Raw genomic sequence first — 16,782 nt, forward strand, 5'->3', positions numbered from 1 at the left:
ATAAATTTGTTATGGTTTGTTATCTTTTTGTTTACGTTTTTTATGTATTTTCTTCATTGTTTATATATTTTATGTACTTATGCACGTGTATACACAAAAAAGTACCTTTCCATGTAACTCTGAAAAAAGTTTACCAAAAAAGACATATTTGTTTTCTTCTTGTACGTTATATACCGTACGGTCCTAAAACGTCTATAAGCCACCGCCGAATAATTTATTTCAGCCGCCGTCACCAATAATGTAAAGTCGACTTCGCCTTCTGGACTATTAAAATAGCAATTCTTTAAGAGAAAAGCTGATAAAACGATTAAATATCTAAATAATATACATTTTAACTAGTTATAAAAATAAATGTCTGATCTCGTGTGGAGTATTAAAAATGGTGAACTTGATCAAGTTCAATCATTAATCCGCGAAAAGGTAAAGCCTGTTTTTTATTAAATTTTAAAATAAATTATCCTTTGAAATTTGTTGGAATGAAATGAAGTTACCACAAAATAATCATGAAAATAACATTACTTTAAGATATTGACGTTTTTAAATTTCCAAACAATTTATTTTTGCTTCCAAAGGGTCATCGCAGTTAAGCATACATGAAGATATACTCAGTCGTCGCTACCGTCATCGCAATGAAATAAAATGAATAGTTTCACCGATTTTTATATGGTTCACTCACTTTTACAGGAAATATTCCAATGAGTGCTTTAATTTCTATTCCATTAGTTTCTTTTTAACCCTCTGAAACAGACGTGTGACAGACACCAAACAGAAACAGATAGTCTGACAGACACCAAAAAAATCAGAAAATTTAGATTTTTCAATTTGTACCTTTTCAAATACACTGTTTTATTTGCATCATCGTGTCGAAATTAAAAAATATAATAAGAAACTAGACCCTTAATCTATAGACAGAAATAGTTTAAGAAGGTTACAAATACAGCTTTTAATGCTGATATGAATTAAACGTGTAGCATGTAATATTGATGGATCGTGTTTTATATCACAGAAAATCCCAATTTTCTGTAATCCAAAATTTGTATCAATTTTTATAATGGATAACATATAGTAGTACATATAGGCGAAACTAAAGGGGTTTTCAAAGAAAATTTTTTATTCTCTTCACACAGACGAGCTCTGAGAGAATAAAACAAACTTGTGAGAACTAAACGCACTCACTAAACATCAAATTTTCTGTAATCCAAAATTTGTATCAATTTTTATAATGGATAACATATAGTAGTACATATAGGCGAAACTAAAGGGGTTTTCAAAGAAAAATTTTTATTCTCTTCACACAGACGAGCTCTGAGAGAATAAAACAAACTTGTGAGAACTAAACGCACTCACTAAACATCAAATTTTCTTGGCAAAATTGCGAGGATATTACCACTTATTAGTTTTTCTTATCACTTAAACTTAATGTTTATTATTTTTTTCAACATCCAAAAAATACATTTTTAATTTAGTACCTTTTGAACAACTGTGTTTATTTTTGTGCTTCTACTAATACATTCTCACCAGTTAGGTCTTTGACAGGGGACTTAGGTCCTTGACAATTAGTTTCGCCTATATACTACTATATGATGGATAACATGATAAATATTGAACATGTAGCATGTTTTGTAATATCAATCTAAAGAATTCATTTCCTAAAGAATTCATTTCCTAATTCTTTTTTTTTTTTTTTTTGAAATTGAGTTATATTTAAAAGAATTAGCTATTCTTCAAACTCATTCCCTCTGATTTAATTCCTACAATTCTTAAAACTTTCGATGTAGTCAAATTAATTCTCTAATGAATTAATTCCTATAGAATGGTAAATTCCTTATGAATGAATTTTGTTTGCATTCAATCTGTTACAAATTGAATTAAAGTAAATTCCATGAATTCCTATACAAATACAATATTGCGGCTGCGGAGACGGATATTTTTTTATATTGAGTTTGGACAACTTAAATCGTTGGAGAAATAAAATAAATTTTAATTTGTTTACGGATTTTCTCATTTACATTTAGAGTTGCCATGCCATTCATACTTTTGATGAACAAAAACCATGTGATGAATAAATATACTATGAAATACAAAAACAAAAAACAATAAAATGGCTACAAAATCCGCAACCGTAGCCGCACTAAATTTAATTTACATTTTCTCTGGGAAGCAGAAAACGCAACCGCATTCGCAGGTATTGTATAATTCAATCTATTACAAATTGAATTTAAAATTTTTTCAAGCATTCAATTTGAAATAGATTTAATGAAGGTTTTGTTCACTGAACCCTAAGAAGTGAAACGCTTTGTCACGAAAATTCGTGGCTTATAGCACTTGAAGGTATTTTCAGACTACAATACTGAGTATTAACACATTTCAAAATTAAAATATAGAATTTTGTCGGTATGTCAAAAAATCTGTAAGAAAAATACATAAATATTTTAGACATACATTTTATAAATTCTTACCTTTATAAATTCAATGAAGTTCCTGGTTTTTTTTGGTTTATTTTCAATTTATTTGATTTCCCTGTTTATTTTTATCACAAGGAAATTGTTTCTAAAGTTTCTTTATTTTAAATACAACTTTGATACATATGAAAAATCTGAAATTTTTGAAATTTATCAAAAAATTAAAAATACGGTCGGTATGTCATAAGAATCAGAAGTATTTTTTGTCATAATCAATCAAATTGTATATAGACTACAAAATTGTATTATACTACATGATTTTTTTGACAAGTATTAATATTCAGTATTGTAGTCTGAAAATACTTTTAACGTTATATTTTATTTTTTTGCATACTTTAAATATATTTAATATTCCGAAAAGATTTAATTTTTTACAAACGAAAAAAATATTTTTTTATTTTATTTTATTTATTTATTTTTTTATTTATTGAACGTTATAACCGGGCCTAAAAGGCCATCTATAGTTAAACAATTCCAATCTATAATATAGTAATAAAATAAATAAATTAATCCCTTTATTCATAAGCAACATGCCCTATAAAAGTTTTACAAAACAAAATTTCTATACAAAATTTGATTTACAAACCCTTATAAAACATACTTATTTCTAGAACAAATTTAACACTAACGAGATACAACATAGATAGGGTAAAATTAGGTATGAAAAATAATTAGAATAATTATTGCTATGTATGTAATTTAAAAAATTATTTATTATTATGTTCTGGCAAAAATTTCAATTTTATAAATAGGTCAAAAGAAAAGGCTAAACCAGTGTACACTAAACAGGTATATGAAGTCGAACAGCTGATAATTTTTTGTTTTCTTATTTGCATACCTTCTCTGTCAAAATATGTTTTTGTTTATTTGAAACAAAATAAAATTTTAATAATAAAAAAATTTAAAATGTTTAGTTTGTAAAAAAATAATATTGTTTGCACAAAAAATACATTTCAACCATCTTCCGCATTGCGCCCTTTCTGAGGTCCGCTGTCTTTAGCCAAACTTCATCCGTTTATAATAGAACTTTAATGGCACAAATCAGGTCATTCCAGATATCAACTATCCCCCGTATTGCGCACGTTGAGAAGGCTGTTGTCTTTAGCCACACTTTGGTAGCCACAACACAACTTTATTGGCACAAATCAGGCCAATTCAGATATCAACAATCTTTAGTATTGCGCCCGTTTTCGCCCACTTTCGTTTGCCAAACTTTTGTAGATAAAGATACAAATTTCGTGGCACAAATCAGGTTATTCCAAAATCTTGCTTTTGTCAGGTCCTCTGCCAATTCCTCTATAACATTTACCAATAGCATCCACCTATATAAACATGCATATCCCTTAAAATTCCATTTAAAATCACTGCATGTTTTTTGAAATAAAATTAAGAAATTTTTTAAAAGACAAACATCAAAAAATATTTTAATTTATTTTGACATTGAGCTCATACAATTACAAAAACAAAATACATGTTGTTTTTGTATTGTTGTAGTGATACATATACCTGTTTAGTGTACCCTGGGCTAAACAATGTATTTTCACACATGTATTTAAAAATTTTACATTTAAAAGTATGATAAGAAAATTCAAAAGTTTTCAATGTTCTTGGTAATGTATTAAAAAGTCGTGCAACTCTCACGTAATATGATCGTTCTAAAATCGAAGTTAACTTAGGAATTGTGATTTGACAAAGACGTCTTGAATGAGTGAATGAAAAAAACGACATCAAATATGTCAAATTATTATTTCTGTAAATCTTATAAAAATATAATAAAAGCCTATACTGGATATAATTAATAAATGAACAAGCTAAGAATTTGGATATGTAATTTAAAACAGCCAAGCGCAGAAAGAGAAACTGTTATTGTAGTGGTGAGAAAATATTAAAAAAACACTTAGAAAAAATATTTCCTAATTACTCTTGTTATGAGCAAGTTTTATAACAAGTAAAATGGTAAATTTTGCAAATAAAACATATCCAAAGAAAAGAAAAATGGTTATTTCTTCACAAAATTTAGATTTTTGAATATAAAATGTTTAAAAAAAGTATTAAAAATATCGTTTTTATGTATTTTTATTATTATGGATTCCTAAAAAGTTTTTGGAGTGTATGAGTTTTTTGCAAGTTGCTCTCTTGTTTGCAAGTGGTGTTGTTGTTACACGTTTTGTTTGCAGTTTCTGAAACAAAGCGACCTCAACCTACTTTGTTGAATACTGTCAAGCAACTAAAGATAATTTTTGTAATTTTTACGCACTTGCAATGAGTTTTATTTACGATCGGGTTATGTACGTGTGAATTGCCGAAAATCTTTATAATCAGAACAATATGAACGCGCAACGCTGATCTAAAATATCGAGCCTTTTTTGCAAAATGGACGTAAGCGGCATAATTTTCGATTTTTGTTTTTTTTTTATAGAAATCGATAATTTAGGTCTATTAGCATCATCTCTGAAAATAGCAATAGATCCAATGGTTTCAACTTTACAAGAAAAAGAAAAAAGACGTAAGTAAATTTGAACAAATTAACGTATTAAATTGTTTGTGAATGAAATGCCACATATCTGAGTATAATTGTAATAAATTCATGTAATTATCACTATGCCATTACATTTTATGTGCTAAACTAAACTTTTTATGAATTTAATTCATTCTAATTACTAATTACATTACATTTATGTTATTTCCATTTAACCAACGCTTTGGTTGTAAATTTCTGGATTTCTGAAGGCGGACCTGTATATGGACTTTTAATGAATCAATAGTCCCAGAATTTACTTATTTATTCGATATAAGGCGAATTGTACTACAAAGTATGGATATTAATGTGGACATCGGGGTGTTTTTCAGAATGGTCTTTAATGAGTTATTTGGTCAATTGTGGACCGAGGTCTATAGAATTTAAACGCGTTATTAGTTTTAAAAACAAATGTTTTTTGTAGAATTTCATCATACCTTTTTAATTTTTGAAAGCTTTATTAACTGTAAACTTATTTTATGTATGGAAAAAATCATTGTCTTATAGGATCCATATATGGAGGCTAGGGTCAAATATTGCCTGATATCTGTGATACTTCCCAACATAATTTACAGGTATATATAACCGACTTCTGCAAAATTTTATAGCGATTGCAACAAAACAACATATTTATTAATGTTTTGACTATTTCCTGGGAGGTTCTTGTATTGAGGCTAAGTGAAATCATGAACCGTTTTTGCAGATTATTAACACAAAACAATATTTGTCATCAATAAGCATCTTTAGAGAATTTCATCACTCTTGCTCATAACGTTTGGAACCTATCCGGTTTTCAACAAAAAGACTGACTTACAGACATCGCTATATGATCTTAAAATCTTATAAAGTATTTATTACACTATTAAATTTCAGATTTATACAAGTTATATAAAGATATACACAAAAAATATTTTTTTAACAGAGAATTTAGACGTAAACGCCTCAACATTGTTTATATCACAAAAATTTGAATGTTTGGAGTAATGCTTTGTCCTACTTCGAAGATAAATAAAAAATGATATCCTGTAAAATTTTGTTTTTGTCGGTTACGTCTTTTGTGCGAAAAGGGCTCGATATGTTCGTTACGACGCACAGCGTATACATATCTAACAACTCTGTTAACCAACAGCAAAAGCTTGCGAATGTTATAACCTAAAGTACCACTATAAACCTCCATACCATACAAAAATATAGGCATGATCAAGGAATTAATAACACAGTGATACAGCAAAAAATGCAGGGGTTCTCATATCCCAATTCTATTTCGTTATAGTCCAAAAAAATATATTTATGGGAGTTTGCAACCGATTTTCAAATTGGTATTTTGTTTTAAAGATACAAGTGTTGTCTTTCAACCCAAAAAGATAAATCCAAAATTTATGATTAATGTCTTGGTTACGTCCTTTTAAGTAAAAAAACTCACACTTTTTTCGCAATTTTTAATTTTCATACTGCTCTACGTTGGCCATGAAGCAGTAACTTTAGCTTTTATTACATATGAAAAAAGGCACATTAAGTTGGGTTTCCAATGATGGTCAATTTATGATAATCGATGAAAAAGGTTATGAGTTGTGCTAAGTTTTATAAAAATATAGCATATTTCTTCCATACAAAAACGTTTTAGAAACCTTCCTTTATGTGATTCTTCAGGAAAGTAAAAAAAGATGAACTCACTCCCTTATGGTCAAAGTAGAGCATGATGAAAATGAATTTTTTTTTAAAAAAGTGTGAGTTTTTTACTTAAACGACCGTAACTCAGACATTTGACCATAAATTTTGGATTTCTTTTTTTTTTTTTTGGTTTAAAAGGCAACACTTGTATCATTAAAAAAAATATGGGATTTGAAAATCGGATGAAAACTTCAAAAATGGCTCTTTTTGTAATTAAAGAATATTAATTACAGTGTAATTAATATTCTTCTCTGAAGAGGTAATATATATTAATACTGTATAAATTGCGTAATAGATAATTTACTTTAGATGACATAAAATTTAAATGTTTAATAAGATTTAGTTTATTATCTATAATTAAACCTAAACAATGCAAGTGGTCGACAAATTCAATTTGTATATTACCTATATTAATGACGATGTTATTAGTAGATGTACCAAAATATATAGCTTTGGTTTTAAGAGTGTTAATTAAAAACTCATTATTCATCATCCATTTTGAAATATTATAGAATAATTTATTACATTTTAAAAAACATCAACAAACTGTTGCTCACCAGTAAACAGAAATATTAAATCATCAGCATATGCAAATGAATACAAGAGACAAGATCAATGTTCGTAAAGATGTCATTTAAGTAAATGTTAAACAGTAAAGGCCAAAGAACAGAGCCTTGGGGTACACCACTTTTAACAGGTAACAAGCCAGATAACCTACCATTAATTGCAACATACTGCCATCTATCTTTTAAAAACGATGCAATGATTTTGCAAGCTGTATAAAATAAATTGAATTTTTGGCTATGCTTTTTATTTAGAATTACATATATGATTCATCCTTTCAAATATTCAAATATATTTTTTTATTTTTTGACATTTAATTTTTGTTCTTGAAATTAAAACTGAAAAAAACAATGTTGTAAATTTTCGTAAGGTACAAGAAAAAAATATTTCAACTAAATAATTTATTATTTCAATATTATATATTAAAAAGCAAAGATAAATGTAATAATTTTTTTAATATATTTAAATCCGATTTTTTGCAACTATGTTGGCTTGAAAATTTTATTAATACTTTCTTAGAGTTAGGTACCGACTGACACTAGACTAAGGTACTTTTTGACACCTTTTTTCACTTCTTAGTCCTGGTTCACAGTAGGAAACTTTTTGGGGAAACTTTTGATTTTTGTGTATGAGAGAAGGAGAAAGAAATATCAACAATCTCTTTCTCTCACACACAAAATCAAGAGTTTCCCAGTGTGTACCAGGTCTAAGTGTTCATTCATTCCTATAAAGAATGAATTCTCTTAGGAATTAATTCAATGGAATATAAAGCCAAGGAATTCAACTTAAGAATTTTAATTTAAAGAATGATTTTAAAAAATGGTACATTAAAAAATTTAAGTTTGATTAAAAATTATAAAGGATTAATTCCAAATAGAATTCATTATTTCTAAGCTTTGATCATGATACATTTGTAAAATTTGGAAAAAATGAATAAAATTAAAAAAAAAATACGCTCATGACGCTTACCGAGCCGATATAAGATAAATTGAATTTTTGGCTAAGCTCTTTAATTAGAATTACATATATGATTCATCCTTTCAAATATTCAAATATATATTTTTATTTTTTTGACATTTAATTTTTGTTCTTGAAATTAAAACTGAAAAAACTATGTTGTAAATTTTCGTAAGGTACAAGAAAAAAATATTTCAACTAAATAATTTACTATTTCAATATTATAGATAAAAAAGCAAAGATAAATGTAATAATTTTTTTTTTAATATATTTAAATCCGATTTTTTGCAACTATGTAGGCTTGAGAATTTTATTAATACTTTCTTAGAGTTAGGTACCGACTGACAGTAGACTAAGGTACTTTTTGACACCTTTTTTCACTTCTTAGTCCTGGTTCACACTAAGAACCTTATTGGGGAAACTTTTGATTTTTGTGCATGAGAGAAGGATAAAGAAATATCAACAATATCTTTCTCTCACAAACAAAATCAAAATTTTCCCAGTGTGAACCAGGTCTAAGTGTTCATTCATTCCTATAAAGAATGAATTCTCTTAAGAATTAATTCAATGCAATATAAAGCCAAGGAATTCAGCTTAAGAATTTTAATTTAAAGAATGATTTTAAAAAATGGTACATTAAAAAATTTAAGTTTGAATTAAAAATATAAAGGATTAATTCCAAATAGAATTCATTGTTTCTAAGCTTTGATCATGATACATTTGTAAAATTTGGAAAAAATAAATAAAATTAAAAAAAAATAAAATAAATAAAAAATACGCTCATGACGCGTACCGAGCCGAGCAGCTCATGAGCACAAAAAATTATAAATGAACTGTTAAACAAATTTGAACTTTGCCGCCAGAGAATAGAAGTAGAAAAATGTTTCTTAAAAAAAAAAAAAAAACAAAATGACAGTGTTCAGCTCCACCACAATTTTCCAAGATTTTATGAAAATAAAACAAAATATTTGAAAATTTAATGAGACGTAGATCGATCTCTCTGTCCTTATTTATTTATATTTTACCTCGTAGAAGTAATGATGTCATTAGCACGTAGTGCTTATGTTGACGATCAAAAAAAAGTGTCTTTAGTTTACAAAACGTAAATTGGTGGCAAAACAATATTTAGGTACAGTTAACGGTTTACACGTTAGAATCTTCCAACTAAGTTGCAAATAAAGCGGAGCTTTAAAATAAGATTCTTACGATGCAAAAAATAGTATTTGCATATGTATATTACTAAAACAGTTGTAAACCATAAATCGAACTTGAACATTTTTTTCTTTTCATAAAACAACTTTTTTCTTTTCATAAAACAAGTGATTAAAGGTATCACACCAGACTGGGCTGGTAAAAATAATGGTTGCCATAGAATAAAGCATATGGGATGTAGTTTTCCGCAGACTACATATTGCTCTCAAATGGAGAATGGTTTTAAGCAGACCATGAACTAAGCCCCTTAGAGAGAGGTATGGTCATAAATGGCCCATCCACAAAGTGGTGTTAGTATGTATGTTAATTAAGTATGTATGTTAAATAAGTGGTAAAAATATTTTTGTGAGCGTGATTCAAAGTCCCTAGGATTGGCTGGTCCTGTCAGAATCGAGTGAAATATGGTTTTCTGAGCCAATAATGAACCTTAGATATTTTGCTGTACTTCCGGTAAAATAAAACGATTATATAAACCCCTACCAATAAGAATATCTACAGATTAGAATCCACTAAAAGAAGATTTGCCACTTTTTAATATCGATATTTACGGAAGTTGAATTCAAATTTCCTGAAATTTTTCATTTCATTAGCATTAAATTGAAATAAATTGTAATTATTTTTTTTCATTAGCATAATTTTGTCTAATGGTAATGGTTTTTAATGAAACGATTTCATTAGTAATTATTTAAAAATAAATTTTAATTACCATTATTCAAAGGATTTTAAAAATGTTAATTTAAAAACATAAAAAAAATTCAAAAATAATTACAAAATTTCGAACTTAATTTCGAATATTCGAACATATTATTGTATTGTCATCAGATATACTTATGACTGCAAAATTTCAGCCAATTTTGGCTACGGGAACTGGTTTTAAAACAGACGTCTGCTCTAGTATAGTTCTGACAACGAAGATTTTCGGCAAATTACATGCACACAACACGATCGCATACGAACCCCTAAACAAGAGCATCAAAAATACAAATATTTTATTTAGTTCGTCGCTTTGTTAAAGAAATTGCAAACACAACTTGAAAAAACAAAAACAACTTGCAAAAGCAACAGCATAATTTACAAAAACAACGTACACTTTAAATAATTTTCTAGAATGCATAACAATGAAAGTAAATAAGTTAATCTTGTTTCATAATTTTTTTTTGTACATTTTAATTAGAAATGTTGTTTCTATGTGAAGAAATTATCATTCTTAAGTACATTGATTACACATTGTTTATAAATATTCGCATTTTACAGTAATGCAATTTAATCTTCAAAATTAAAAATAACCAAATATTTTTTCAGTGCAATTTCAATGAAAAAATGCCAATAGTGTGTGTGTAGTGGTGATTTTTTATCTGTCTCTCTATCCTCCGGTATATGTTTTAAAAGCTTTCAAACCTCGAATCTTCGAAAAATTTTCCTTAATATATTTTTCGACAATTATAAATACTAATTAAATTCGTTTTTGAAAATTCATTATCAAATTCATTACCATTATCAAAAAAAATTATAATGAAAAAAATATAATTTTCATTAAATGGTACTTAAAATATTTTTCATTACAAATTTTTCTGTAAATGCTTAATGAAAAATTCCCATGTATGGTAGAACCGCACCAGTAGATACAGCAGGCCTTTCAACCTCAGAATTTTCTAAATACTGTAATTGAAGCATCGAGTGATATCTATTATGGGCAATTCCATGAAAAGGTAAACAACGACTGAAAAAATAGAACCCTTATACTAAATATATGATAGTATATGTAGCACCAAAAACGAAGACTGTTGAAAATTTTTGAAATCGGTCTATTTTTACACCTCGCCGCCATACAAACGGACCCGAAAATATCACTTTTTAGCTCATAATTCTGTTAATTGTAATACTATCTCTTTAAAAATCGGCATCTAAAATGTTTATAAGCCTAAACTTTTATGGCGATTTTCATAACGACTGGACCTCATTTGACCCCAGTTCCATTCAAAGTTTAATTTCAGAAAAACACTTAAACGACCGTAACTCACCTCTAATCACTAGTATTATTATAAAATTTGGCACAAATAAGCTTTATATAAATTAAAATCACACACTAGAATTTTATGAGGATCGCTCCATATTTGACCGTAGTAGCCATATAACTCCAGTTTTTTATTTTTATCTATAAATTGCTTAAATATGTATATAGGTCGGTCATGTCCGACTGCACTTTCCTACTCCAAAATATATATTTTGTAACCAAAAAAATCAGGAGAAAAATCTGTCACATGCGATGTGTCACGTACGATATTAAAAATGTTCATTATAAGATTATATTATTTTTTTATTTAAAAAATTATAGATTACTAATAAAAAATGTGTCCCATAGTGTAAAAAATTAAAACAAAAAAGATACACCTACAGAATTCGCAGATTTTCGTAAATATTTACATGTACATTTCCGTTTTTCACGTATGATATCGTCATATTTTAATCCATATATTGGAAAACAAGCTTCCGAATGGAATGATTCTTTTTGCAAATATAGTATTCTTTAAATGGAACAAAATGACAAAATTGTTTTCCAAGCACTCCTAATTTTACAAAATCTATACCATTCTGAATTATTAATTATTTTGCAACTTCTGGCTGTATGTGTTATAGAAAGGCAATTAGTGCAGAAAATATGGTCATTCACTGTAGAAATTCTGTCGGATATTGGAAGAATTTTAAAACGACAATTCCACAAGTATTAGGACGTAAAATACAAGAAATTTTAACGGAAGAAGTGTAAGATTGCGCTGAAGATTCCGCAGTAGTGGAGTTTGGTGTAGTGAATTTAATACGAAGTACTTTTATAAAATTATATTTTGATCTAATTAGTTTTGTTTTTTATATTCTGAATTTTTGAAATATTATAAAGATTATTATAAATAATTTGGATTAAACAAGATCGTTATAAAATAAACTATTAGCTCGTTTGAAAAACCGTTGACTATAAAAAAAACTTCAGAAATTTCTAGGTATTATTAATTATTATCGTAGATGCATACCAAATCTAGCTAAAGATCTTATTCCTTTACGAAATATAGTGACGGAAGGTATTAAAAACAAGGTGAATAAGATTATGTGGACCAAAAAAGCTTTTAATATTGTTAAACACAAATTTACAGAAAGATTTAATAATCATCATAATAAAGACGCTAAAATGTCTTTAGCTGTAGACGCTTCAGGTGTAGCTGTTAGATCAGCATTACAACAACAAAAAGACAATAGTTGGGAACCGTTGGCATACTTTTCTAGGAAGTTTAAAACAGCAGAAAAACGTTATTCTAATTTTGATTTCTGTTAAACATTTTAAGTACTTCTTAGAAGGGAATGATTTTACAATATTAACGGAATATAAACCCTTGACATATATACTTGATTCGAAGACAGATAGGTCTCCACGACAAATTATACAAATGGAATATATTGCTCAATTTACTAATGATCAGGGAAACCAAAATATGCAAATGCATGTTTTTTGTGGTGCGTCGTATGGACTCATGGATAAGATATTTATACGTTTCAGACCAATTTAAGAATTTTGGCATCGATTTGTTAGAGCATATTTTTGCATATTTTACCCATAAGAGCATAATTTTGCATGATTTGACTTTTTTAGCATATTTAAGGCATATTTTCAAGTTTTTAGAGCATATTTTATTCTTTTAGTGCATATTTTGATATTTTCGCTTTTTTTCGTTTTTGTACATTTTCAAAACTTTATTTAAAAAAAAAAATAAAATTAAATTTTTTTATTTTTAATTTTTCAGCCTATTTTACAATTTTGAAAAAAATTCGTTTGTAGAACTTAAAAACTGCAAAAAATACATTACTCTCACGAAAACCAATGTTCAATAAAGCATTACATTTTAAATCAGACATAAAACCTATTACTTTTGATTTCATGAGACCAATCCATTTTTATAGTTTAAAAAACTAATTATTGTAATTTATGACAACACCGATTAAAATGTCAGTTTAGAAGCTATGAATACAATTGGTAGAAATGTGTCAAACTTTGTCGTTTGAAATATGTTTTTTGGGATCCAAATGGTTTCATGTTATTTATTGGTTATCTGAACGTAAAACGGAATTCTATTAAACTAGTTCTTCAAACTATGAGGTGAATCAATTATAAAAAATCTTGTAGGATGAAATATGACACTAAACATTTATTATTTCATTACAATTTCTGTCTTTTTGAGCTTTTCAATGTTAAAAAATAATGAAAAATTTTATTTTTAGAGCATATTTTTTAAATTTTAAGAGTATATTTTGAGTTTTTTACGGCATATTTAAAGCGCTTAAAACACTTTTTTTAGAGCATGTTTTCGGTTTCCCTGCTAATGATATTCAATATATAAGTGGCAAAGACAATATAGTTGCAGATATGTTATCGAGATTACCGGAAATAGATTTAGTATCCTCAAATATGATAAATTTTGAAATTTTAAAGGAAAAACAGGAACAGGAAATGCGGAAAATATAATAGACACTAAATTCAAAAATGAATACAATATTAGGGAAATAAAATTACCGGAGAAGAATTTTAACATTTTAGTCGAGATTACAGGAAAAAGTACAAGACCTTATATTCCGAAAAGTTTAAGAAAAGTTGTTTTTGATAAAATTCATACCCTTACTCATCCTGGATTTAAAGCTTCTAGAAAAATGATACAAAAAAGATATTTTTGGCATTAAAGGCCAAAAGGACATAAAGAATTGGTTTAAAGAGTGTATCAGTTGGGAGAAATCAAAAGTAACTATTCATACCAAATCCCCTATCATCGAAATCGAAATACCAAAATGCAGATTTGAACACATACATATCGATATTGTGGTTCCATTACCTGTTTAAAAAGGATATAGATATTTAATGACTATTATAGATAGGACGACGAGATGATGAAAGAACATTTTTCACAAACACGAAATTACATTTCACATGACAGCAACAACAAAAGTTATATTCCTCCTAATTTAATGAATAGCAAATATGTTTTTCTTAAAGTTGAGAGAAAAATTGGATTATATCCTCCGTTTGAAGAACCTTACAAAGTGTTAGAAAGGAATGATAAATGCTTTAAGATTCAGAAAGGTAACACAGTGATTTCTACATCCATTGATAAATTAAAGCCTGCGCTTATTGATGCTGGAGAAGATCATAATGAAAGTAGTAAACAGACAACGATAAAAAAGAGTTACATTTAACATAAACAATTTAATACAAAACAATAATAAATCAACTGAAGGGGGGTAGATGTAGTGAATTTAATTCGAAATACTTTTATAAAATTATATTTAATTTTGATCTAATTAGTTTTGTTTTTTATATTCTGAATTTTTGAAATATTATAAAGATTATTATAAATAATTTGGATTAAACGTTATAAAATAAAATAAAACTTTAATAAAAAATATATTCATAATTGATACCACATTTGGACATAACGTTTCCTGAAGATATTGCAAAGTTAGAATTCTTTCTTTCAGAAAATTATCTAAATCTTTACACCCTCGGTTTTTCGTATTAAATGGCAAAGACGCGAGCTATTAATGTAAATTGCAGTAAATAAATCCTTAAAAGCGGGCCAAGAAGCATAATCCCCTACGAAAATGGCGATATCGCATGGAGGTAGCGTCAGATTATGCTCTATATTACCGGAATTCAAATTCATTGTTGGAGATTCGCTATTTTTTGAAGAGAATTTCAATTTATTTATTTTCCCTGAAATAGATCCTACATACTTAAAGTATTCATCAGATGTGGCTTGATAATTTTCCGCTACCACTTCAAATTAACTAAATTCTAAAGTGTTAAGACATACTTCGTACTTCGCATTAACTTTGTCCAAAAGTCTTATTAACTCTTGTTTATGAATCTCCAACTTAAAAATGTTATGCAACGAGAGCATCGGATCTCTAATAAATGCATTTAGTGGCGTGACCGACATTTTTAATATTTAAAAATTGTAATAAAAATAGATTAATTAATAACTCGATATTAAACTACGAATTGAATACAAATACAAGACCGACCATAGGGTGCCCAATACAAGGGAAGAACAAGAATACATTACGTATTTTGTTGCTAGAATTTACAGATGTAAATCTGTGAGCAAATAAACGCTCAAAAGAAAATGTAAAACACTGATTTATATTTATAACAAATCAAATCAACAATATCGCATTAAATTATTGTCCATATGATCAAAAAAATGTAAGTTTTCTAATATAAATTAAAGTTAAACATAGTGCAAAATATCCAAAATACAAAAATTTAAACTAATTGAAAAATCACAAAAAATATGTTTGTGTGTGTTCGCGAAACAACTATAGAATATTTTATCACTTGCTCACAATTGAAATATATTTACGTACCTTATTCGTAGAAATGAATAATAAATATATCTTCGGTAGACTGTTGTTTGTTTTCCAATTTGTGGATGATGGAGTGAAGATGCTAAAATTCCGTATATGATTAACAAAAATCCAGTTCGCGAGGACAATTTCCCAAGATTTTATGAAAATCTCTCTGTCTTTATTTATTTATATTTTACCTCGTAAAAGTAATAACGCCAATAGCACGTAGTGCTTATGTTGACGATCAAAAAAAGAAGTGTCTTTAATTTACAAAACGTAAATTGGGGCAAAACAATATTTAGGTATTGTTAACGGTTTACTTGTTGGAATCTTCCAACAAAGCTGCAAATAAAGTGAAGCTTAATAAGATTTTAACGATGCAAAAAATAGTATTTGTATATGTTACTAAAACAAGTTTAAACCATAAATAGAATCTGAACAGACATAGTTTAGGGGAAATGTCCTTTTTATATTTATTCGTGTTTATATTCGTGAGAAGGGTATATACATATAAGTTTGTCATTCCGTTTGTAATTTCTATAATATAATTTTCTGACCCCATAGCGGAGTTGATTATGCTATGTTAGTCTGTCTGTTCATCTGTGTGTTTGTTGAAATCAGTTTTTAGAGGACCCCAGATATCGGCGAGATCCGAATCTTCAATTATTCTGTTAGACAGCTTTCAAGAAGATCGCTATTTAAAATTAGCAAAATCGGACCATAAATACCGGAGATATGAGCAAAAATCCAAGACAACCTCTAAAAATTTTATCAAGAAATTCAGATTTTTTTCATGCTCAGACAGAAATTGCAAAAAAACAAAATACATAATCATACGGTAAATTTTGTTATTGTACGCATGTTTATAAAAACAAGGCAGAGTGAGAGCAGCATAGTAAGAAAGCAGCACTAGTGTGTTGTTATTTTTGTTCTACAAAAGGTACTTTTTCGTTCTACAAAAGGTACTTTTTGAATTTTCTATAATATTGAACTTGGAAACAAGAAATTAAGTAT

At 27.7% G+C, this 16,782-nt stretch overlaps 1 protein-coding gene across 2 annotated transcripts in view; it reads left to right on the forward strand.

Moving 5' to 3' along the window:
• The first annotated feature begins 221 nt into the window (after window positions 1–221).
• LOC111689506 (myotrophin-like) overlaps window positions 222–16,782 on the forward strand; it is a 36,330-nt gene continuing 19,769 nt past the window's right edge. The window contains exons 1-2 of one of the 2 annotated variants that reach the window (XM_046948987.1): window positions 282–420; window positions 2,016–2,185. In XM_046948987.1, the coding sequence (XP_046804943.1) occupies window positions 2,102–2,185 (84 nt within the window). In that variant the 5' untranslated portion in view covers window positions 282–420; window positions 2,016–2,101. Of the gene's footprint in view, window positions 421–2,015; window positions 2,186–16,782 lie in introns of both variants that reach the window. The other variant, XM_046948990.1, reaches the window with a different exon arrangement.

Source organism: Lucilia cuprina, chromosome 2, assembly GCF_022045245.1.
Source record: "Lucilia cuprina isolate Lc7/37 chromosome 2, ASM2204524v1, whole genome shotgun sequence".
NCBI classification, from domain to species: domain Eukaryota; kingdom Metazoa; phylum Arthropoda; class Insecta; order Diptera; family Calliphoridae; genus Lucilia; species Lucilia cuprina.